Source organism: Xenopus tropicalis, chromosome 8 (genome assembly GCF_000004195.4).
Source record: "Xenopus tropicalis strain Nigerian chromosome 8, UCB_Xtro_10.0, whole genome shotgun sequence".
NCBI classification, from domain to species: domain Eukaryota; kingdom Metazoa; phylum Chordata; class Amphibia; order Anura; family Pipidae; genus Xenopus; species Xenopus tropicalis.
This window is the reverse complement of record NC_030684.2, coordinates 74,966,829-74,992,923: the sequence shown is the minus strand read 5'-3', so window position 1 is coordinate 74,992,923 and position 26,095 is coordinate 74,966,829. Positions and strand designations below refer to the sequence as shown.

The following is a 26,095-nucleotide window of genomic DNA, read 5'->3' as shown; positions in this document are numbered from 1 at the left end:
TTCCTTCCTGACTCCAAGATGGCAATCGGACCAGTCCCTGGATCAACTAGTACTAAGAGCTATCTCCCATAACCCTGTATTCCCTCACTTGCTAAGAATCCATCCAGCCCCTTCTTAAAGTTATATAATGTATCAGCCAGTACGACTGATTCGGGGAGGGAATTCCAGAACTTCACAGCTCTCATTGTAAAAAAATCCTTTCCGAATATTTAAATGGAACCTCCCTTCTTCTAAACGAAGTGGGTGCCCTCGTGTCCGTTGGAAGGACCTACTGGTAAATAAAACATTAGAAAGGTTATTATATGATCCCTTTATATATTTATACAGAGTCAGAGACAGAACTCCACTTTATCTTATACTAGATGTTGGGTGTGACAGTGATGACTTGAACAGAAGTTGCCAACCTGTTATTGGGCATATTACAGGGATTATAGGTTTACTGACTTTTGTAAGGTAAGGTAACACCTTGCTATTTAATTATGGTGTTCCTAGCAGGTATCAGGGCTAACTATGACATGTGCATAGTTTCTGGTTTACAAAAAAGCACACACACTGTCTTTATTGGGCTTCAGTGATGTTAATTTCTTCCACAGGTGACTTCCAGTTTGTTCTGCATGAGAGGAGCTGTGCCATAAGCAGTCTGTGTGACACAAGTGGCCAAAGAAGTACGCTTGGCATAAATGTGACCTTTCACAATACTTGCTGTGACACTGATCTCTGCAATGCTGGCACAGCAGAGAAATCAACTCTGGGGAGTATACTGATATCATCCCTACTCTTGCTTACTCTATTTTAGCCCTAGAAATAAAAAAATGCATAATCTGCAACACACCATTATCCAAACTAAGGTTACTATATCCCACTGTCCTTTGTTAACCCATGCGTTGCTTACTTCTTATAGATATTTTTTTCTGCCAAGCACCTAGCAATAATAACGAGTACAGTACTGAGCCCAAGTGTATGGTCTGGAAGTTCCAAACACTGAATAATAAACTAACGTATTTTAACTGCCTCATTGTTTTAAGTATTGTGGAGTTATGCTCTTTCCATTTCCTTCAGCTTGACCAGGGCTACTCCGCCTTCACATACTCAATGCTGTTCATAAAAAAAATCACGAACTTTGCTAGGCAGCCTACATGCAGTAATTTTGAACAGGACACATTTTTTGGAGAAAATTCCTTTTAATATAAACATGAATACTCAGCATGTAGTACTCAGTAAATTAAATATACAAGATTACGCAGTGAAAAAGACAATGTGGTATTTAAATCTTTGCCCCACACTACTAAATACAAAAAATATAACTGCAGTCTAGGTTAAGCAAGTAGAGGAAGGTGTGGAGGTGATGTTCTGCTGATCTATTCCGTGGGTAAAATGTGATCTATAATTTAAATAAAGCTGACATTGATTTTCTAATTGTAGGTGAATAATATGTCAGTAATGACAATAAATGACAACAACCTCAGCAAGTAAAAACAACTCTGAGATAGATGTCGCCATCAAAATGACTGCTGTCTGTCATAGACCCTGGGCAATGAAATAGCATTCCCTATATAGAGAAGAATATAAAAGTGGTAGAATAGGACCATGCCAAACAGCAAGCTGGCCTGGTATGGTGGTCTGCCTTCTTTTAGAAATAGAAGCAAGGCATTTTTACAATGTTATTAAATACGAGACCTCTATTTTCTTTTTATTTTAGAGGTTTAGCCACCTCGGCATATGCACGTACAATTTCAGCAGCATCAGGACAAGTGCTGGCAAATTCTTCCCGTTTATAAGCATTCTGCAGATAGCGATGGATTCCAGTAAATTCTGCTGGAATCTTGAAACCCCGAAAGTGTTCACATACCACCTAAGAAAAAAGTAAAACCGGAGCAAAACTGTATTTATATGTTTTGAGGAAATCTACCCCTTTTTTTCCTTCCCCTTTAAATTGTTACCCCATAGTATGTGTGTGTATATTGTGTATATTATATACATACAGACATACATACATACATACATACATGGCTGCAGTGGTAGCCGAAACGTTAGACACTATCCTTTAATAAATTACTTTGTATTTTGAACAAGCCCTGTGAGTGAGGTACCTTTAATCTTTTGCTACATTATCTATTTCTTTGGACTGCACCCAGGCATTTAAAACCTTTTTGTCGTGAGTGTCTGTTGTTACATTGTAGATATATATATATATATATATAGTATACAGGCTGGAGTGACGGCACACACAGGATTTTCACAAAGGAGTCACAGGATCAAAAGAATGGAATAAATCAGAGGTTTATTGTGACCAACGTTTCAGCTCCACACAGGAGCTTTCGTCAGGGACAGCATTTTACATTTCACCACTGAAAGTAAATATATATATATATGGTGAAATGTAAAATGCTGTCAGTCCCACAATTTTTATGCCCGAGTAAACTTTGCAGAGTTGGTCACTGGGGGACTGCAGTTCAAAAATAGGAAAAGTGGGTTGGACCTCTAACAGCTAATCAGATTTCATCCATTGAATTTCATTGGCTTAAATATAAAATGCTGTCATCCTCACTATTTATGCCAGGGTGCCCTTTAACTTTAGCTCAAGGTTAGAAAAAATGGGCAGAGCCACCAACCACCAATCAGATGTCACTCGTTGACATTCAGTGGGGAAATTTAAATTGCTGCCATTCAGACACTATTAAAACCAGGGTCCCTGAGCTTTGCACAGTGGTTTTTACTATATCACTGTGGTCCAAGGTAAGAAAAACAGCCAATCAGATTTCATTCAGTAACTTCACGTTTTTCAAACCAACATGAAGTTTGTTCTCAAACTTCCCTTTCTAATTCATTAGTTATCCTTTCATTCTTCTTAAACACCTTAAGTGAAGATATTTTTAACCTGGCAATTGTGAATGAACCCTTCTGTTCTATACACAATGACTATGGTGCACAGTTATGAGAAGGCAGATGCACTGTACATAGTTAGGCCAAACGCCTGGATAATGTGTTTGCCTTTGGGATCATAATTTTTTCTTCCCCTTTCTGCTTTACATTTTTCTCTACACATTTCCTACCAAAGTAACCACTCTGAACTCACTCTCCTCTTTTATTTCCTTATTTATCCCCACTTTGGTCTACATTTGTCACATTTCCTGTCCTTGCATATTATCCAATCATTACTCTCCATCCTATCATTCCTGACCTTCATCTCTCACCTATCATCCACCCTGCTCCACTTGCCATCCCCAAGAAAGCTCTCCAGTTCTAAACCTCCCAATCCTGCTTTTTATCCTTCTGCCCTCTCTGTTCTGCTTGCCTTCTGCACTGTGTTGATTAAACTGCTTCCTGATTTCTCACTATTTATCTGGCACTGCTCTCTGCCTTTTCATACGTTATACACTACGGCTAAAGATACATGCCAGAAGAGAAAATGGCAATTTGCTGATTACTATCCTATGGTCTGTAGCACTGACAGGAATGGGATTTGCACATTAGGTATATTGTGATTAAAACAAAAATTCACACTTGAGTGGCAGTAAGGATTGGGGTTAGCCATAGTTTTCTCTGTTTTCTGCAGTAAAGCCAATTTGACAATGTTTATTGTTTACCCAGAAGACACTGCTGTTCAGCCTTCTTTCTGCCTTTTGAGAGTTCATCGTCATTTCTCACCTGCACTATGTTGAGCTTAGGGAGGAGGTTGCAGTCAGCCAGTGTCAGCTCATTACCATCTAGGAACTTGCGGTTTGAGACAGGCTCATCTTCTGCACTGTTCTCATCAATTTCATCTATTTGGGGAGTGTTAAGGTAGATATCAAGTACCTTCAATGCCTTCAAAAGACCTTTTTCCACACCTAAAATAAAGGTGGAAGACAATGTGAGAAAATAAATGAACCCAGTATAAGGAAGACAAAAAAGCGAGGTTGGGTAATACATAAGATGAAATGGCAGTGATAAAAAGTAGTCCATAGGATAAGTGCTTTTTCAGAGTACGCTGTGTAGGGTAAAAAAAAGTTAGTGAGCAGTCATACAAATTAGTGCTATAGGATCACAGGGACAACTTTTGCCTATATAACCCTTTGATACCGAGACTTAATATGGTGGCTGGTTAAAATTCTAGTTAATTCATATGAAGCACGGCTATGTAAAATGACTTACCCTGTTCCAAAATGACAAAAGATGCTTCAAGAGACTTACAAAAACAATACAGGTATAGGATCTCTTATCCGGAAACCCGTTATCCAGAAAGTTCCGAATTACGGAATGGCCATCTCCCATAGACTCCATTATAATCAAATAATTCTATTTTTTTAAAATTATTCCCTTTTTCTCTGTAATAATAAAACAGTTGCTTGTACTTGATCCCAACTAAGATATAATTAATCCCTATTGGAGGCAAACCAATCCTATTGGGTTTAAATGATGTTTAAATTAATTTTTAGTAGACTTAAGGTATGGAGATCAAAATTACAGAAAGATTCCTTATCTGGAAAGTCCCAGGTACCTGGGCAGTAGATTTGCATATAACACACAACACTGTGTACCTAATCAGCAAATCTGGCTACCAAACATGAGACGAAGCTTCAGAATTATAATAGTGACAAGAGAAAACATAAGCAAGAAGTAAAAAGATGGTGGAAAAATATGGAAGAGCTTAATATGGATGTTTTTGTACCCACCCCATAACTAACCAGGACAGTTATAATGTACAATTAACAACATTCAAATCCTTATCCTGCATTCACACTGTATTGTATCTCTTCCCATAAACTTGGAAGTAAGCATTCCTTTATCCTCTCCAACTTTATCAGTTACCAATCCCTCTTTAATGGGTTGTTGTGATTAAGAAATGACAGTGTAGAATGCTCTGGTAGGATAAAGATTTGGAAAAAGAATGTCCTGAAATGTACACCATATGTACAGATTAAAAAAGCCCTAGGAATGCACAGAGTGTGCAAGCCAGTTATCACCTACAGAAGAGTAGAGAACAGTGAAAATATACAGTGCCACTGACACCAGTATGTGAAAATCAAGATTTGAGAAATATCCACCTAAAGGCACAACTAAAACCAAATATCTTCACTTTCACAGGACTGGTCTGCTTCTGGGTTTCTATATTAAGCTGCTGCAAAGGGAATTCAGCTGAATTATTTCCTTAAAATATTTCCTTTTGATTCCATAGCAGTTTTCTTCCCCCCCTTCTGGCCTCCACCTTGCACCTTTATTAGAATTCTTCTTTTTAGAAACTGTTAGGACTGTGTGCTTCAGTGGTAAAAGCACACAGTCCTATGAGATTCTGCCAAAATTTTAATACGGCAGGAGAGGTACACAGTTTATTTATTTATCCCCACTGGATCAATATTTTCCACTCTTCTTTTTTCTAGAATGAACTCTGCATGGGTCTCTCTATTTCTGCACAGTTATCACTATTTGCTACCAGTATAAGCATGGTTCTATCCCTTGACCTTTAGGAAGATTTTTATTTTTTATGTTTCTCTGATATATATCAATGCAAGCCTGTTTTAGAAAACTCATTCTATGGGATAAAAATATCACAGTGGAGGACAAAAGAAAATGGATGGAACATTCTTTTGGGCAACCAACCTTATTAATAACAGATTTAGAGATCTTTTCCCATTCAATTGTCTTGCATTATATTTCCACTGCCCCAAACATTTACTACTACTTACTCTGGTTAGGTGCTGGATTGGAATTCTTGATGTAGGCAGAAAATCTTGCAAAAACGTCAAGTCCAGCTGTGTTTGATTCTTGGTTTCGGCACGCGAGTTTAGGATATCTGGTAAGATTATATGCATTGTTAAATTATACAAAATAGTAACTAAACAGACAGATATAATGCAAAGTACATAATTATCCCAGTGGCTTATTCCTTTACATACTTGGGTGGGCACAATGTCTCCTCAAGAAATTCTTCTATCTTATTGGTGTCTGTTCTGACTTCACCAGCAAACAGCAAGAAAGGGGGCTGTGCCCCAGGTGCCAGATCCTTCAATATATCTGGCTTTCTAAAAGAGGAAAACAGAAGGAAATGGGAAATATGTAATACTATCATACCATCAATAGTAGCCTGAAAAAATCCAAAGAAAAGATACATGTTTAGGAAAGTCCATTGTTACGTTGTACTGGACCCAACACAGGTACAGCTTTGACTACTAGGGTTTACATGGTTAATGGAATGTCATATACAATTTGCCATGATTTTTACCCAAAATGCAGCATTCACCCCCACAATTTCCAGCATATTTGCGGTCATGTGGAGAAGTTGTGCCTGACATAATTGTGGCAATGCATCAACATGTGCCACTGTGTTTGCATTATGACAAAGAGTTAAGATTCTGTCTTTTCCAACATATTGACATAGCCCACAGTGGGAACCTTTGAATTACCCCAGCTTAAAGGTGGTGGTAGCTCCACAATTTTCCTGAATCGACAGATAGCACAAACTTTGTGCCCTCTCCTTTTTTTATTGTGAGTCTGTTTTCTATAGTAGGTTGCGCACAGATTTTTTTTTTTTTTAAGTAAAGGGACTTCAAGTCCCAGAATCCATCACTTCGTAACAGAACAAGGTGGGGGAGGGAATGCATTACACTGCAAGCCAAAATGGGGAACTGGTGTGTCTATATATATCTACTTAAAGCGGACCTGTCACCCTAAGAAATAACTCCAAATTATTTTATATAATGTTAGTTGAGCAAATTAAACAATTAAATACATCCCCTATAATTCATCCTTACAGCATTTTTATACAATTTGGCTTGTTAATGTGTGAATACATTTTATCATGGAAAAACAGTACAGAGCTCTCAGCTAAATGTTCAGAGGCAAAGCAGCACATTCTAATTGGTTATCAGTAAGCTCCATATCATGTGTGATGTGTTATATAATAATGCTGTGTAGAAGGTTGCCTGTGTATGGTCAATTTAATTCTGCTCTTTACAAAGAAAGAGTTAAACAGCACTGACTTATTTTTGTACACACGTTTGATAACCCGGATATTGCTGACTGCTATGAGGGCAAGAATTTGGGGTTAGCTGAGCAGAATTGTTGCAATAGACATGGATCATAGCATATTTGTGCAGACTAAAGTTCACACAGTAAATTTGGTTACATTGCTATCTGTTGCCATGAAGATTAGAGTTGTGCAATGAACAGACAGGAAGGGTGCGTGTGCAGGATATGCAGGGAAAGGAGGGTGTGGCATGTTCAGGGCAGCACTACTAAGAAAGAGCATTTTCTTTCTGAACTCTGCTAATTCCCTACTCACTTTCAGTTAGGTTCTCAAGTTCCTCTATGAGAAGGCAGATGGGCAATCCTTTAAACCTCTCTCTCATGTTATGCAGATAGCAGATTTAAAGAAAAAAAAAAAGTTTGACTGATGAGTCAAACTTTCCAGGAAAGTATTAAAATGCTGGCACATATTTATTTTTAGCTCTCATTTGGATGCATAACTCTAGAAGCTTTATGAACTTTCAGTATTTGCCCTGCTGATAGGAGCTTCTAGTTAGTTTCCTAAGGGCAGTGGCAGAAGGGGAGTTAGTCGCCCAACGACAAATCTTCGTTGTTGCAGGCAACTAATCTCCCCGCAATGCCATCCCACTGGTTAGAATGTAAATCGCCAGAAGGATGGCATACGTGTTGCTGCAATGTCCCACAGTCGCCCGAAGTTGTCTTGAGAGGAAACTTCGGATGACCACAGCGATGCATATGCCATCCCACCAGCGATTTACATTCTAACCGGGGGGATGGCATTGCAAGGAGATTAGTCTAATAAAACGAATCTCCCCGTGTGCCACTGCCCTGGAACTTAACACACACTATGTAGTATCAGTGTTGTTAGCAGTAGCAGCCGATTAGCCTTATTTTACACTGTTTTTTGTGGTTCCACCAATATAAAATGCATAATGCATTTCCCCAATTTTACATAAATTTGTTTCTGGTCCCTTTAAAAACTTAAAATGGGTGGTATGGGCAACCGCACTGGAGTATTTTAGCATGGATGTTCATAAATCAGCTCTATAATTAATTTTTTTGCACTAACCTTTTCTGAGACTTGCAAGAAATAACAAAACCATACAATTTGCATAACTAAAACAATAGTAAAAAAAAGGTATGTTCAGCACAAGCCTTATTCATTGAGCTCATGTTAAACAAGTAGGCATAGAACCCTATTAAGTTGATATATAATGAATGATTATATAGGAATTATTTATAAAGCTTTTGGGCACAGATAACAGCAAAACTAATCTTTAGTATTTGTGCACAAGATAATATACTTCTCTACCTGGCATTAAATGAATTAATCATGTTGAGTCCAGTAACTTGGTATTAAGGAATATACAAATTGTTGTTGGAATATACAAACATGCAAAAGTTCATTATATGTGCAAATGGTGCAATGGTTGGAAGAAAAGGGTGTTATGATCACTGTGTCTGTCTCTGAGAATCAAAAAAACCCAAAACCCTTGTGCATTATCCTTTAGAATATCTATGCTGTGCACAGGCCACTCCTCTCAGTTGTTCGTAATTCTTACGAGATAATGATTAATCCACAGTAAGGCTGATGTCCCACAGAGCGGTTGAGTCGCCCATGATAGATCTCTGCTATCGCGGGTGACTAACTGCTCCAAAAAGGCTTTCCACCGGCGTTGCCGGTGGAAAGTCTTTTGCATTGCTTCGGTAATCTGAAGTTGCGAAAAATTTCCCCCTGCAGGCAACTTTGGAAAAAGAATCAATGCAAAGGGCTTTCTACAAGAAACTCCTGTTGTTGCCAGTGGAAAGCCTTTTTGGAGCGATTTGTCGCCCACGATAGAGCTCAAGCATTCCGTGGATTCTTGCCCTAACGGTTACTTTTTTAAAATTTAGGAGAAGAATACATTCAGTCTTAGACTTGGAGACTAACGGAAATGCAAATAATGATAGTGTTTATATTCAGATATAGATATACATTTGCATATCTTCTCTATAGAAAATGCTAAACCATCATCTCACTTTTTCATATCAACTGTAGTTACATTAAACGTGACTCCTTTTAACCAGAGGACCATGAAGAGGCGCTGAGAAAAGGGACAGTTTCCGATGCTCTGCCCATCATTCGCAGCCTGTTAGAAAGACAAGTAAGAATGTGATTAATGGGATATACAAACATAAATGGGAAAAGCAATTTACAAAGCTCCCAAAATATCTTATATATTACTCTATGATAAGGGGCTGGTTTAAGGGCTCTGGCACAAGGGGAGATTAGTCTCCCCGAACTACCATCCCACCGGCGAAAATGTAAGTCGCCGGTGGGATGGCACACGCTGCGCAGGTGATTTCGGCAAATCGCTGAAGTTGCCTTGCGAGGCATTTTCGGCGATTTGCTGAAATGGCCTGCACAGCGTGTGGATAGCAGATTGAGAGTACATGTAATTACTCCCCAGAGCCATGAGTTCTGATACAAACAATCCAGTTATCAATTTATCAAATTGGGTACTGATTGGCAGAACTGCTAGTCTGATGGCCAGGTTAGCAGATAATTGGCCACAAACTACCATAATAATAAATTTATTCAGCCTGCTAATAATCACCAATGTACCAATACAGCTATGATACAAATAGATTTATCAGTTTAAGTCCAAGCATGTCAGCCAGTGTGGTGGAAATTTGCACGCACAGCTGACTCTCTCCAGCTTTACAGGTGACAAGTGTACAATGGAGAGGGAAAAAGAAAGAAAAATCAATGGTGAAGGGATGATGATCTGACTCTCGTTAAAAAAATAGTTCAGGCCTAACTTAATTTATACATCAGTGGAAGGAAGAGAGATATAAATCATGCTAGATGATCTATATCAGGCAAAGAAAGTCAGGAATTTCAGCAAGAGCAGAGAGAACTCTGACTCTCAGGTGTCTCCGTTATTTATTAACAATGGATGTGTTGGTCAAGAGACTGGGAGAGGAATTTGCAAGGTAAACTACCTCACTAATTGCTTGAGAGATGTATGAGAAGGGAAGGAACAGAAGCAGTATGAGTAAAAGAATGCAAAAAAAATGCATGATAAAAAATATAAGGCAGATCATAAGTAGAAACAGTAAAGGAAGAAGAAAAATGTCACAGGGAAGAGAGAAATATAAGATTGGGGGTGCCAGGAATCAAAGACAGAAGCTGGTCATGGATAAGGGAAAAAGTACACAGGGAGGGATCTGCACCACCTCCTCTCCTACACTTGGCACGGAAGCCTGTACACATTCTTTGAGCATGGGAGACACACCTGCTCCTTGGTGCTTTACTAAATGCACATAAGTGGAAGGAGGGAGTTCTGTGTGTAAGCACATCAGTCCTAGCACAGCACAGAGGAAACGTCATGTGAAAGGTCAAAATATCTGCAGTGGCTAAGTATTCCCGCTGTAGCCCTGCTGCAATACAGGGGAGCCCTGGGGCTACCACTGCCCGGAACTGCTCGCCGAGCCAACATGTGCGGCAAAAAATCACACACATTTACACCATATAAATGCTGAGTGCTAGCTCCCTTATATGTATATATCACATATTAATGTGCTTCAACACCTTAAGTACTGAAAATTGTCTAGTTTAACTTGTGTGCAAGCACCTTAGATACTCTTTCTGGTTTACATGTAGCCCTTGGCAAACTGCATTGCCAAGAAGGGCTTACTGTGGCCTCTGTTGTCAGCACTAAAAAGGTTAAATGTACAGTAAAATATATTTTTTGTCAGTGACAAATGAGGAAATATTTTACTGCTAATAAGCCTTATGAGACACCCTAGAAACATAGCTGATGAGGTGTAAAAAAGATTGCCGTTTTGGGCTTATCCTCTCTGCCTTACACCCAGTAACTATTAGATTGCAACCTGTACAATAACATCACAAATCAATGGACAGGATTTCCATAGTATGCTACAAGCTTCCCTTGATGCCTCAAAATATTTAATATGCATACCATGAATTAATTTAAAAAAAAAAATCCACTTAAGGTCAAAGGCCACCATCCTGACAGGCTGCAAGGGCAGAAGGATTGACTTCTTTGGGAAAAGATAGTGGAAGGCACAGAAATCCAATGTCACCAGGCCTCTGCTGCAAAATCACTTTTGAATCAGTTCTGGGCCTCTAATTCTCTTAATTTGATAGCAGCAAAAACAGCTGGATTAATAGTGAGGAAATCCCGACAGTAACAATCACAGTTAATAAAAAGCTATATATTACTTATTTGTTACAAAAAAAAAGTAATGCTCTGTATGCCGACCTCTGGATGGTGAGAAAAACAAAGGGTAAGGGATTTTTTTAAATAACGTGACCATTAGAAAAAGACATGGAAGCTGTGTGTAGTTAACATCCAGGTAAAACTTAAGGCAAAGTGAAAGAATGACACATGACAATTAGCACCAAAAAGTGCACAACATTGTAAGCGCTGCTCCAGCAGAATATAGAAGAGTCAATTAGAACTTCAAGTGAAAATAAATACTGGCCCCAACAAATTCACCTGACTGCACTTGGGTGGGTGGGAGGACACTTGTATGTTATGACTGAAGGACAGATAAAAATCATACATGCCTCATTAATGTTTTAATGAGAATAATCTATGGGCAGAAATAGCTGTGAGCAAGAAAGTACACTGCACCGCACCCAAACACTACACAAAGATGAGATCATTAGGTAAATGTGTAAATGGGTGTTTATCCATGTCAGAGGGTTCCTCCCAACAGGAAAGATTAATATCACTTTTGAAAAATGCTCTTCTTATAGAAATGGAGTGACGTAGAAACACTGGAGTCGAGAACAGGGCCAGTCACTCAATTCCTATTAGAAGAGCATTTTAAAAAGTGACGTTCTATTTCCTGTTTGTAGGAAACTGGGTATTTGCAGTGTAAAAATATCTTGAGTTATCATTTCTTATTATGCCCAGTACAATGAGGGAAATCAAGTACAAGACATTTTATACAATAATATTGAAAACTCATGGTAATAGGGGTCCCACTAAAAGAAGTCTAGTTTGTAGCAAATAAGGTACACTAGCAACATTAAAGTCGGCCTTCACCTAGTTGCTATTATTATTAACATTTATTTATAAAGCGCCAACATATTCCGCAGCGCTGTACAATAGGTGGGTTACATACATTGGACATACAGAGTAACATATAAAGAAACCAATAACTGATACAGGAGGTGAAGAGAGCCCTGCCCAAAAGAGCTTACAATCTACAATTCCAATCTGCTATTCTATGTATAGATCCAAAATTACTGTTTCCCTCACAGATATTTAATCAGACAAAGAAACATGGAACAACCCTGCCTTGAATTTACCATGCATTAACTTTCGACCAAAGAATCATTTAAAAATAGGAGTACTACCTATATTTACAAAACATTTATTGTATTCATAAGCAATAGATCATTAGTAGGATATCCTTTAGGGCTCTGGCACACAGGGAGATTAGTCGCCCGCGGCAAAACTCCCTGTTCGCGGGCGACTAATCTCCCCGAGTTGCCTTCCCCTGCCATCCCACCGGCAAACATGTAAGTCGCCGGCAGGATGGCACACGCGGCGGGGCGAATTCCCGCCGCTTCTAACATCCCGCCGGCGACTTACATGTTCGCCGGTGGGATGGCAGGGGGAAGGCAACTCGGGGAGATTAGTCGCCCGCGAACAGGGAGTTTTGCCGCGGGCGACTAATCTCCCTGTGTGCCAGAGCCTTTAAAGGAGAAAGAAAGGTAAAAACTCAGTAAGCTTTATCAGAAAGGTCTATGTAAATACAGCCATAAGCACTCACAGAAACGCTGCACTGACTTCTCTGAAAAAAGATTAGTTGTGTCTGTAATTCCTGTGCCACAGACACGCAGCTTACTGTTCTCTGCCCTTTCCTGCTCCCCCCTCCCTCAAGAATGCTAAGAACTCACTCCCCCCCTTAGGAATGTGGATCTGAGCCATTCAGCAGGAAGCTGACTCATAGTCTAATTAACTGAGCATGTTCAGTGTGGTCTACATGTCTGTGCAGGAGTGAGGCATTATGGGAACTTTCTTTACACAGCTCAGCGTTTTTTCTTCCTGTTTGGCTTCAGATCTGAACAGGTGAAATCTGGGGAGACTTAAGGGCACTATTGAGACAACTGAAGGTATGCCTGCAGCTTGAGATTAACTCTTTACTAGCCTTTCCTTCTTTAAAACCAAAAAATTGTCTTAGAGAAGAAGGCACTTAGATCGTCTACAGCAGTGCTGTCCAACTTCTGCGGTACCGAGGGCCGGAATTTTTCCGACCTACGTGGTGGAGGGCCAATAATGGAAGCCAGTTTTGACCACTCCCCTTTTTGAAACCACACCCACTTGAAACCACACCCGTGTTATCACATGACCATACCCATATTAATGGTTGTAGTACAGCAAAAACCTGCCATTCTCTGCCTGCCCTACCCTGCCTGTGTGTGCCATAACTGCCTTCCCTACCCTGCCTGTGTGTGCCATTCTCTGCCTGCCCTACCCTGCCTGTGTGTGCCATAACTGCCTACCCTGCCTGTGTGTGCCATACTCTGCCTTCCCTACCCTGCCTGTGTGTGTGTGCCATACTCTGCCTTCCCTACCCTGCCTGTGTGTGCCATACTCTGCCTTCCCTACCCTGCCTGTGTGTGCCATACTCTGCCTTCCCTACCCTGCCTGTGTGTGCCATACTCTGCCTTCCCTACCCTGCCTGAGTGCCTGTGTGTGCCATACTCTGCCTACAGTCTGTACAATAACTATATATTAAAAAACTTTTTAATTGCAGTACCACCACAGTATATGTTCTTTTTGTAGTGTGCAGGGATTATTTGTGGGTTTCTACTGCTCCTACAGTCCTGTCTGAGGTGTGAACAGGGCAACAATGGGGGTGATTACAGCCTGAGCCTGAGGTGTGAACACTGCAGGGGGTGAACAATGCAGGGATTAAAAGGTGCGAACAACACAGGGGATTACATATTTAAACAATACAGGGGGATTATAGCCTGAATCTGAGGTGATAACCATGCAGGGGGTCAGTTAATCACAGTACTGATACCATTTAAAGCTTACACAACAGTAAGCCATCAAAGCAGCCAGACAGGTGGGGGGCCACACAGAGGGGGGTCGCGGGCCGCCAGTTGGACAGCACTGGTCTACAGGATATCTGCTGTGACAAAAGGTCTCTCCGCAATTGGCTTGCCATAAACAAGCTAGTGATTAGATTGCTGTGATTTGGTTACTGACCTAGTCATGCACTGTAAGGGGTAGCTACATGACAATCTCTGGGAAAGGCTGATGAGTAACCACTGGCAATAAGTTTTGTCATTGCTTTGCTGTAGTTACTATCATAAATAGAACTTTGGCATTTTTCTTCAGTGCTGAAACAGCCGACATTGTTTATCAGACGAGAATGAAACAGAAAGGCTGTCTGAGCAGAGCAACACTGCCAAATAATAACACCAACAAAATTCAAAAGGACAACAGCACACACATAATTTTGCCTCACTAAAATTGCAAAATAAAAACCCTTAGAGTGACTCTTCATTGGTCTCTATGACAATAACATACAAGTGCCGGTATAAGTTTGCCAGACAATTTGTACCTGAGAAGCATATGTACTGGTGCTTTCATGTTATTGTCATAAAAGCCATGGAGGATGACTGAGCTTTAGGCAGACAAAATGCCCCACCCACACAGTCCTGTTTGCCAGTGCCTTCAGTTACCATCGACCACCCTTGAATGTGAATGTGTGCTTGCAAGTTTATTTCAATGTATAAACATACAGTCTACTCTTTTGGATGCTGGCCCTCCAAACTAAATTAGCTACAGGGTATAAATTCACTGGTGTTTTACTTGGGTTTTAACAACTACTAAAATTTATATGCACTAAATGTTATGACTGATTTTCTAAGTTTCCGCGTTCCACATATGAAATAATGTAGTAAAAAAAATAAGGACCAACTGCAAAGTGTCTCAGAATATTACTCTCTACATCATACTAAAAGTTAACTCAAAGGTGAACAACCCCTTTAAAGATTGAACTATCCATACTTCCAAAGGCATTCCCAAAAACAATACAGTTCATTTCATATGGCCACTTTTATAGCTCTTTTATTTCTTTTTCCTGATCTACAATATTATAATAATATAATAAAATTATAAATGCCTTTATCCAAAATAGCCGTGTGTAACTGAGGTTCATAAAGGTATACACATACAGTATGAACCACCCACACAAATAACCATTTCATCATGGGTGCAAATTGCAGGCCATTAACTATCTAGTGCAAATTATCAGATGCCAATTTCTAAAATATGAGTACTTATAGGAGGCCAAGTATTGCTTACTGTTTCATTGCTAAAAAGGAAATAATTAACTTTTTGTATTTTGTAAAACTAAAGAACTGATCACCATATGGCAATGTTTGTGAGTCGGACTGACCTGCCAGGGTACTGGGACTTTTCACGGTGGGCCCTGACCTTAGTGGGCCCTTTCTGGAGCACAGAGCATTAACTCTTTTCTAATTTTTCCAGGTCCTGCTTGTGTTTCATTTAGTTTCGGCATAAAAAAAAAAAAAAGATAGTATAGAATTAGATTAGGAGTCTGTCATGGGGTACTACAGAGGCCACATTTATTGCCACAGATTTGCAGGAGAATACAGGGAGGTTGTTAATTATATAAGGCTGGCAGTTTCTCAAAAAGATGTGCACAGAGTGCACAGCAAAATAAACCTGCTAGTGAGGCCCACAGCATGAAAGCCGGGGTGGGGTGCACGCATGCGTGGTAGTAGTGGGTGGGCGGGCGGCCACAGGGTGCCCCAATCAGAAATTCGGCCCTGGCTGTAATTTAATTCATAATAGTAAGAACGATCAATACATTTCATTTGTCATTTACACAGTTGTAAGAGACATTTCAGAAAAAAAAATACGCTGTAACCTCTTCTAACCTGGACTTCAGGAAAGAAATACTGTCATGGGAAAACATGTTTTTTTTTTTTCACAATGTCTCATTTAATAGATCTTCACCATCAGAATCCTGCACTGAAATCAGTTTTCAATTTCATTTTGAAATTTCACATAGGGCTAGCCATGTTCACCCCCTTAAGGGTACATTAAGGTACTGACTAGATCGATAAAAGAAAGATCACTGGTCTCAGTCACAACATTAAATTCCAAATGTTACACCACAAGCTCTTCTAACACGTGTTAATGCCCCAGGCTACATTCTGACATAACGAAGGGAAAATATATACTCACAAAACAACACCACTCAGCAACATTTCCCACAATGCCCTGTATGCTTCTGAGATTCTCCATTACACCAAATATGAACAGCATTGTATGTATGTATATCTTTATTTATAAAGCGCTACTTATGTACACAGCGCTGTACAGTAGAATACATTAATACAAACAGGGTGTTAATAAGATAATAGATAAATACAAAGTATAATAATAAATACAGATAAATACTGCAGCAATAAGTTAAGAGTCGAGGACACAAGAGGAAGGAGGTCCCTGCCCCATAGAGCTTACAATCTATATGGGACGGTAAATTGTTAAAGGGGAAGTCTTAGTTGGAGAAGAGTGGGTTACAGTTATATAGTTTCAATTGTACATGTAGTCAGGAGTGCAAACAGAAAGGCAGAGTGCTTACAAGGTAATAACATTTAAAAATACAGAAAAAAAAATCACTAAATGATGTAATTAACTTTATATTGTACAATTGTTTAGAATCAGATTTTATATACTTTACTTGAAAAATAAACAGCCAGGGATGTGAGCCTTGATTGGCCACACACAGGTTACAAGTCACCATGCTTATTATTTGCATATGATATTACTTACAAATAATGCATGCTTCATAAAAATGTTCTTGTATTTAACCTTTTACCTGTCACCATGAACAGACGCTCACACTCTCTAGCACCACATTCTTACAATCACATTCTCTAGCATCATTTAGCTGCTCTGGGATTGTGCGTTGCCATGGATTAACATTAACATTTAACCCATATAATATATGTTGCCTGGAGGCATAGATACTTTGTCATTGGCAGGTAAAGGGTTCAGTTTACACAGTTAATGTGCTCGAAAAAATATTTCTACATGTATACAAATCTTTAAAGGAGAACAAAAGGTTCACTGGGGGCTGCCAAATGTTAGGCACCTCGCAGTAAGAAATAATAAGTGAACCTCCAGGGAAATCCCATCAACTCTGCAACCATGTCCATTAGGGGAAGGAATGTAATGGCCAAAAATTCCAACCCTAGATCTGCGATGGGACCCATAATGCATTGCACTGAATCCATAAAAAGTAGTGAAAGGTGACATACAAGCGAAAGTGGAATAATAAACAGATTAAAAAAAATCATAAAAAGGTGGCTGCCATAGGCCCCAGCCTGAATGAGAAATTTTCTTTAACATTCAATGCCCATATGTCTGAGGATAAAACAAACTGCATTCAGTGCCAAAGTGCTATATGCCAGTCATGATGTATGATGCCACCATAAACTTAATCATTCCATGTAAAGCCAGGGGCACAAAAGAGCTTGGGCTTTATAGCTGCCGGCCCTTTGGCCAGAGGATCAAGGGCCTCTCTGTCTTACCAGTGGGGTGGTGTCTTCCACATCTGATAAATGCAAATGCTGCACTTGATCTTAGTCAAAAGGCCAAGAGAAGTGATATATATACAATGAGAAGTGCATTGGCTGATGCACACAGAATGGCAACAGGCAGACCTCTGCGCCAAAATGTCTGCCTGCAACTTTTGCCACCTGCCATCCTTCTTTGTGCATCAATAAGGGGGCTTGTTAATGTATAACATGCATTGTAGACAAAAATGCCACCCCTTTGCCATTATTCTAAGGCTGATGTCAGATGAGGCATAGGGTGGATATTTTCTGCAAGCAGAAAAACGCTTGCCGAAAATTCCGCCCTATGCCTCCTGCATGTGCCTGCACCCGAATAAATATAATATACTCGGGTGCAGGCACATGTAGTGGAAATACACATAAAAACGAGAGAGTTTGAAAGTCTCGAGTTTTTATGCGTATTACGGCTACGTGCCTGCACCCGAGCATATTCCATTAATCCGGGTGCAGGCACATGTAGGAGGCGTAGGGCGGTATTTTCGGCAAGAGCGTTTCCGCTTGCCGAAAATATCCGCCCTATGCCTCGTCTGGCATTAGCCTTGTAGTTAAGTACATGTAGGAAACTAACCCGGCCCCCCACAACAAGACAACAAATTAACACTACATTGTTATTTCTGTGTCAACTAAAGAAAACTTCTAAATTATTTTTATTCAGCTACAAACCTACATCTAAATTCATAATTAAATCTGAGCAAAATCCTGCAAATTTGCATTACCTAAAAACAGAAATCACTGTTCACCTATTGTGGTCAATAAAATTAGTTTGTATTAGGCTCAGCTGAACATATTTCTGTCCTGCAAAAACTGCAGAGTTCTGGTTGAATCCTGAACCAAGTCTTGGGTAGGTGTATTCCTAACTTCAACAAATATTACTGCTACATAACATGTCTTAATATCTTCGTAGTTTTTCAAGCTTAACCACCACACGACATCTCCTGGGCACCTTATTCACAGGCAAATGGTAAAACTAAAAGAAAGATCATCAAACAGTTACTATTGTTGGAGCGTATGCACACAGGGTTAATCAACCTCTACGTAGCAAGACAAGTAACATGCATTTGGAAGGCAGCCATTCTTCATCAGAATCCTGGCAATATGTAAAACAAGCAAATTAAGGGGAAAAAAAAGGTCACACAGCAATAAATCATGTACACCCAGAAGCAGAGTTTGAATCTGTGAGAAACAGATGGCTGAAAGAGGGTTCTTTAGCGGTATGACTGTTATATTGTCAGGATATTTTGAGATAAACCCCATTTCCTCTTGACTGAAACAGCTGTGTGCAACGGAAATATCCCTATTATCAGCAACTCCATCCCTGTATACGGCCTGTACAGTAAAAACTGCAATGACCTCATCCCCTCAGACTACTCTCCCCTCCTATATCCAGTCTAACAATACTACTCCACCTCTTCTCTATCTCTCCTTTTCCTTGCCAGAAAAACCTCTCTGACTTTTCAGTTATTACCCCCTTTCCTCCTACATCTCCCCACCCTGCTGCAATCCCTAATCTTGTTCCTCTTGTTACAGAACATACACCATTTATATGTCTTAGAACTTTACCCAACTGATTGTTTAGATGTGGGTGGAGGCTTGTTAATCAGATCATCTTTTACTATAAGTGTCAGAAAGAAGGAATGCTATTGCAGACAGACAATAAATACCTACCAAGCCAAATGATACTTCTGCTAATACCTCTTTTAATATCTCTGCTAACACACTGAGAAAACATTCTTTTTCTATACTAGTAAATTTGGCCATGCTGCCCCTGCCAACTACAATGCAATGCAATGCAATCTGGATCCCACACCAATCAGTGGGCAGTATTGCAGTTCTTTGTCACCCTAATTCAACACTGACCATCTTTCCTTACTTTGGGCCCCATGACCTTTAACAGCCTCAAGCAATTACAGAACCCCCATACCAAGTGAGCGGATGTGGCAGGGTACTTTTATGCAGCTAAAGTGTGGCCCTGGACCAGAGCTTCACAAATCAAGTGCATTAAGGATACACATGGAGTATATTTTTAGGGTGCTATGGCCCCTGGCATTTTACATGAAGAGACTCACTGCAATTGGTAATATTAAAGCACTATTTATTAAGTCAAGAAAATTTGACTACATACCTCTATAGAGACATTCAGTAAACAACAATTAAAATTATTTTTACCCCCTGTGTTAGGTTAATTTCAGCACACTGTCATTTCACACTACTACAGGTATTATTTTTGCAGCACTAATGTATATCTCTGCCAAGTAATGAGCAGTATAAAGAAACAATGCTTTCCGTATCACAGTTTAAAAATAGCAAATGCATTTTTGAAAACTTTTTTTTTTACATATTAAAAAAGGGATCAGAGAATCAACATTAGATAACAAACTATAAAAAAAAATCATAATTTTTGATAGGCAGAAATATGGAGAAAGTCTGCTTGTAAAACTGAATAAGGCACCTACAGAGCAGCAAGCAGAAATTACATAGTATTTTGTTAACCTTTCCCCCAGATGCCATGAAATTAAATGTATACTTTGAAGCAGTGTCCCCTTGCTACAAGAAAAAGCTGCTGTGTATCAGTTATATGAAATAACAACCAGAGGGCAGAAACAAGCAACCTGTGGCTCACTGGCTATGCCGAACTACAGGTTCCACCAAAAGCTGTTCCAGGATGCTGGAACTTGTAAGCTCAGCAATAGCTTACGGCTGTCATCTGTGGAATAGGTTAACTAGACCATCATTTAATCAGAGAAACATATGCCAAATGCATTATGCAGGGCAACACTTTGAAACAGGCCTTCAGTGCAGGGCTTTTTAGTAAATCTGGACAGCTTTTTTTGGGCTGCCATAGTCTCGAAAAGAGTAGAGCTTGAAAAACAAAATTGCCCACCCCGTATTATGAGTTCCTGGGGTACGCACCTGTTTTAAAAAATACATCAGTATCCGTTTAATAAAAAAAACACAAGTTCAAAAGTGATGCTGCGCGATACTAAAAGTTATATTTTAACAACCTGACCTCCAGGATTTTACCTTTTGTTCAGCGGGCAGGGGGGGTTATGCAACTGCCACAGGTTCCAGACTGTGGGGCCCTGCAGAATAACAGTTTTACACAGAGGAACTGCCCCTTACACATGGATATTTTGTGGAATTTGGCTGCAGCTGTGGGGCAGTTATTGAATCACAATTCATATCAAGACTGGCCAACCTGCAGATGAAGTCTCACCATTTACTGACAGCCACAAAAACAAAGAGTATTCTGCCCCAGGCCATACCACAACTAAAACAACCTTACCTTTTATGCCCCCGCACAAACTCAACACCCTTCCCCCAACAACTAATACACAACACGTTTTACTGGTCTGGAGTCCTGTCTAATCATTATCCAGTAGTCAGAGGAAAAAAGGTTAAACCTGTTGTAGGTTTTCACAGAAATTGACATGTAAAGCACAAGAGCACTTTCTACCCTCCGTTCCTATATCACTATAGGGGAGCTGAATAGGATCCTGGGTACATTTCCACAGCTACAGGCTGGGAATCTGATTAGCAAGCATTACAATAAATCTTACATTTTGGAACTTTCACAGAGTTTCCCTGAACTGACTGAACCATTAGAAAAGTGTTTCTAGCACATGGCAGAATGTCAGCACACAGTGAATAGAACATAGCTACAGGCGTATGCATAGTACCAGTATTTACGTACACATGCACAGATAAAAAAAGGAAAAGGAAAACTTTGCACAGCTTACCTTCACAAATAATTCCACCTGAGGTTGTTCTGACATTTCTTAAATAATAATAAAGTCAGTAGTTCTTCAGTAGGCGTACACTAATTAGAACTCCGGGCTCTGAATGATCCAGAGAGATGAGAGGGTGCAGTTTCTCACCGACTAGTATTTCAGAGAGAGGGTGGGGTGGGAAGTGACTACAGGAGGGCCGGCTCTGTATCACTAGCAGGAAGAGACAAGGCAGGGTACAGGCAGACAGCACGGATTGGAGAATGTAGGGGGGGGTGTGGGTGTGCGTGGCTGCAAACTGCTCAGATTTAATACGAAATTGGAGGGTTAGGGTTTGTGTGCGAGAAAACAGACTCCAGAAGTTATTTCTGCGGGGGACTGTAAGGTAGAAGAAATAAATGAAAGAGGGGCTGCCTAGAATAGGCTACAGGAGTGGCACAGAAGCAGAGGCTGTAGGAACGGGGAGGGTGGTAATGGGTGACAGAGCTGCTCTGAGAGGTGTAGGTGTGTCTCGGCAGGACCGTTTAGTGTAATCAAATAATGGGGAGGATTGGAAACAGAGCTGAGTTGCATTTTTGTGTGGTGAATATAGGAAATAATGTCACACATAAACTCAAATAAAGCTCCTTTTTTTTGAAGCCGCAGGGTGAGCACAAGAATAATTAGATTGCATGCAGTGTGGAGTTGTAGGGCTGTTTCGTGTAGTTCTCAATTTTAAAGATGTATATATTAATAATATATTTTCCACTGTTTAAAGTTATTCTTCTATGGATTTGACATTGAAAACATCTGCCGATCTCTTTCTGTTACCTGCACTGATGGTTTAGACTTTTGGAACACATGCAGGAGACATGTGAAGAATCATCCAAGGCTGACTGTTGTATATTGTTTTAAAAGACAGAAGCAGAAGTAAGTTACAGCTCATATAGTATATGGACATATAGCCCATTCTTAAAGGATCTACAGTTATCTGCCAGTACAGCAATTTTTAGGCAGAAAATATCATACTTTTACTGATGACATTGTGCAAAAGGCTTGCAAGACCTGGAAGATGGGACTTCCAAATATCAAGAGATACCTGTGTGTCTTATCTGTTCTCAATCTTTAGCCGAAGAAATGCAATGCCAGTTCCCAAGAAATGTGCACAAGGTTGACCTGCGAGTCATTGCTACATTTTTGGCCATGGCCCTAAAATGCCTTCCCACCAGGATAAAGTAAATTGCTAATGGTAATGTCATCTCGTTCACGCAACTTCAGAAAACCAAGTGATGCATATGCCTTCCCACGGTAATTCACTTTATTGTTCTCCATTTTGTGGGGAACAGTTGCCAGCGGTAGCCAAAATTAACCACAGATGTCTAATCTCCTAGTGGGCAATGGCCCTTAGGTTGCTAGCCCTTTTTTGGAAAGGTATGTTTAGCTTTTGGACAAGACCGGGGCAAATAGAAAGGTTCATATATAATGGATGCCAAATGAGTGCAGCAGGAGCCTAGAAGGTAGATATTTTGCAGTATAACCAAAAAAGCTTTTGTTTAGTAAATTGGTACCTGGAGCCTAGAGAATAAGCTAAAATATGGCGGTGGCACACCAGTGGCTGCTGCAATCCTGCAAAGGCTTTTGCTGGTAAGTGCTGTGAAAAAGGGGTCCCATTGACACTGCCTAGTTATTAAGGAAACACTGTACTGCCAATATACGGTGATGACTATGGACATTGCTTTTTAAAATGTCTACACAATCAAATGCTGCACCACAATAATAGTAGAGGAGCTGCAGCCATAATGTGTGCAGCCCACCATGTGAGCTGGTCAGGTTGGAGAGTGTAGGCAACTGACCCATGTATGGCAGTCATTAGTAAATGTCTGGAGCCAGTCTTTGTCAGTAAAGAATTTAAAAATTTGGAATTTTTAGAATTTGAATATAGTATTTGGTAAGTAAGGAATAGGTAAACAACTGTAGTGGCCACTCAGTGTAGGCTTTATATAGTAAAGCCTACACATGTGAGCTGGTCAGGTTGGAGAGTGTAGGCAACTGACCCATGTATGGCAGTCATTAGTAAATGTCTGGAGCCAGTCTTTGTCAGTAAAGAATTTAAAAATTTGGAATTTTTAGAATTTGAATATAGTATTTGGTAAGTAAGGAATAGGTAAACAACTGTAGTGGCCACTCAGTGTAGGCTTTATATAGTAAAGCCTACACATGTGAGCTGGTCAGGTTGGAGAGTGTAGGCAACTGACCCATGTATGGCAGTCATTAGTAAATGTCTGGAGCCAGTCTTTGTCAGTAAAGAATTTAAAAATTTGGAATTTTTAGAATTTGAATATAGTATTTGGTAAGTAAGGAATAGGTAAACAACTGTAGTGGCCACTCAGTGTAGGCTTTATATAGTAAGCAATTAAAAAATTCATTGAGCAGAAGCCCATGGTGAGGTTTGTACAGTATAGTTGAGAATTTATTTAAGTGGAACTTAAGACCAGGGCAAGATTTGTAAAGCAAGGAATTAGTGAAAGAGCAGAGCTACTTTGTACAGTAATGAATTAGTGAAAGATTGAACTTGAAACCTAGTGCAGGATATATAAATCAAGGCAATTAGCAAGAGTGAAGCTGTTGCCAAGGCATGCTTTGGACAGTTAGGGATTAGTAAAAAAAAAAAAAAAGGTTATTTGAGAAAAAAGTGGTAACAAAAGAATTGACAAAAAAAACCCTGTGTGACAAGAAAAAGTGTGCCTCAGAAAAAGTTGCTTGATAGGACCCTGATGCAGATTGTGTCTCCTGCCACTGCCTAACTTCTATGTCCGAATGATGCCTACATGCCTTCCTCACACCCACCCCTCTTTGGATCAAGCGTGGCCTATAACAGGCAGCATTTGATTTAAGGATGTTGGATGTTGCCCTCAGTGCCCCAAACCAGGGAGTTATTTTTAAATTCCTGGTAAGGAGGCAAGTTTTGGTTGCATAAAAAACAAGTATAATGCCAAACAGAACCTTCTCTATGCTGCCAGTCCACATAAGGACTATTAAGTAGCCAATTATAGCTCTTATTGGCACTCCCGGGAACCTTTTTCATGCTTGTGTTGCTCCCTTACACTTTTTCCATTTGAATGTTGCTCACAGGTATAAAAGGTGGGATCCCTGTTTTAATGCAGCACGCAGTGCAAAGTGCAAAAATGGATGATTGACGGATTGTTGCTGACAACTCAGCTATCTTATAAATTAGTTTTAAATTTGGAACAAAATATGCAGATAACACAGGGGTGTTTCGTCCTGTAGTGCTGCCCTGAGGTGGCCTAAGGGATGCCGCCTCCCCTCCATGCTTAGCTTTTTTTGTGTCCGGGGCAGCTAAGGGGTGGGTGGGCTAGTGCTTCCCTAGTGCACACTGAGCTCTCTGCACTAGAAGGGGGTGAAATTCTGATTAAAAAAACAGACTTTCAGCTCTTGAAGTGCATTAGCGGCTTTTTGCTACATCTGGCAACTTCAGGGGCGCTGCCACCTGAGGCGAGTTTCTCAACTCACCTCATGGCAGCAGCACCCCAGAAATAACAGGTACTTGCCAATGCTTGTTTTCAACCTGTGTTCAGGTAGGATTGGTACCTGACTGATATTTTACCAGCAGAGTAAGTAAAAATAAAACCACGTGATCAATATGAATGTTCTTAATCGGGAGGATAGATGAAAGAAATAGAAGAGCTGGAATCTTTGACCAGAAAAGAGGTAACCATGCTGATCGTGGAAGCTGCTCGTGACAATTCGCAAAAAAGATGCGACGGCGACGGAAAAAAACGCATTCGGACGCTTTTCGGACGTTCGTGGATTAGTAAATGTGCCTCCTTGTGTAATGCAGGCCTGACATTTGCATTTGAAAGTGCATCCTGTGTACAGCAATCGTTGTAGTTTGTATGTGAGCTTAGTGCAACTATGTAAAACAAGAGTTAAAAGGGGAAGTGGCGATTCAGAGAATAACTAAAACAGAGAACTGCCAGACAATAACAGCACCCACTTAGAATGAGCAGAATAGTTAGTGAAGGGATATCCGGAGCAGGCTTATTTAATTTAAAGGAAAAGACTATTGTAAGCCACACTACAACTGGGCAGAACAAATAAAGCTAAATATAATTTTATAAATGAGCATCTCCTTCCCTCACACATTCTTAAATAAGAATTAAGATATGTGCATTTTTGCATTTATATGTATTGCACTCTTTAAACCTCTCCCAACCGATTTATCACAAGACCTTTCTAGGAGAAAGACCAACAAGATCTAACTTTTATAACTGGACTACTGCAAATGTAAGTGTATTAAAGTTGCTGGAGGAAGGAAGAGGGGGTGGCTTAAAGATATAGTGGAGGAAATTTAAAAAAACCCTTGCAGGAATTACACATCCTTTCTGCTCAGTTATGTGAGAGGTTTGCTTCTGTGAAAACACTAAAGCATATGAATGAAGCTTAGCACTCACATAAATACATATATTAAAAAGTTTTATATAAGAAACAGTCATATGTGCTAGTGTATTTTGAGATCAATATTTTTGTGCATTAGTCACAACATTTATTTTGTAAATAGTTGTTAGACATGCTGTAAAAAGTAAAAACATAACTTTTATACAGTCTGCTACCTATGCTTGAGACTATACAACAAGCAGTAGGCTCAAGTAAAGGTAGCAAGGGCCATTTTAGGACAAGGGTACATCTGTGGTATTAAAACTGAACAATCTTTTTCTATTTCTTCTTTCCTTAAGCTGAGAGTACATGCACAGTAAAT

General features: G+C 39.9%; 1 protein-coding gene across 1 annotated transcript; it reads right to left on the bottom strand.

The window, feature by feature from the left end:
- Window positions 1–1,161: 1,161 nt before the first annotated feature.
- Window positions 1,162–21,438, bottom strand: clic1 (chloride intracellular channel 1). The gene is given in 6 exon segments (NM_203558.1): window positions 1,162–1,852; window positions 3,649–3,830; window positions 5,667–5,773; window positions 5,877–6,002; window positions 8,986–9,095; window positions 21,352–21,438. Coding segments are annotated over 6 exon segments (723 nt in total). The 5' UTR covers window positions 21,388–21,438; the 3' UTR covers window positions 1,162–1,690.
- Between the last annotated feature and the right edge of the window lie 4,657 nt (window positions 21,439–26,095).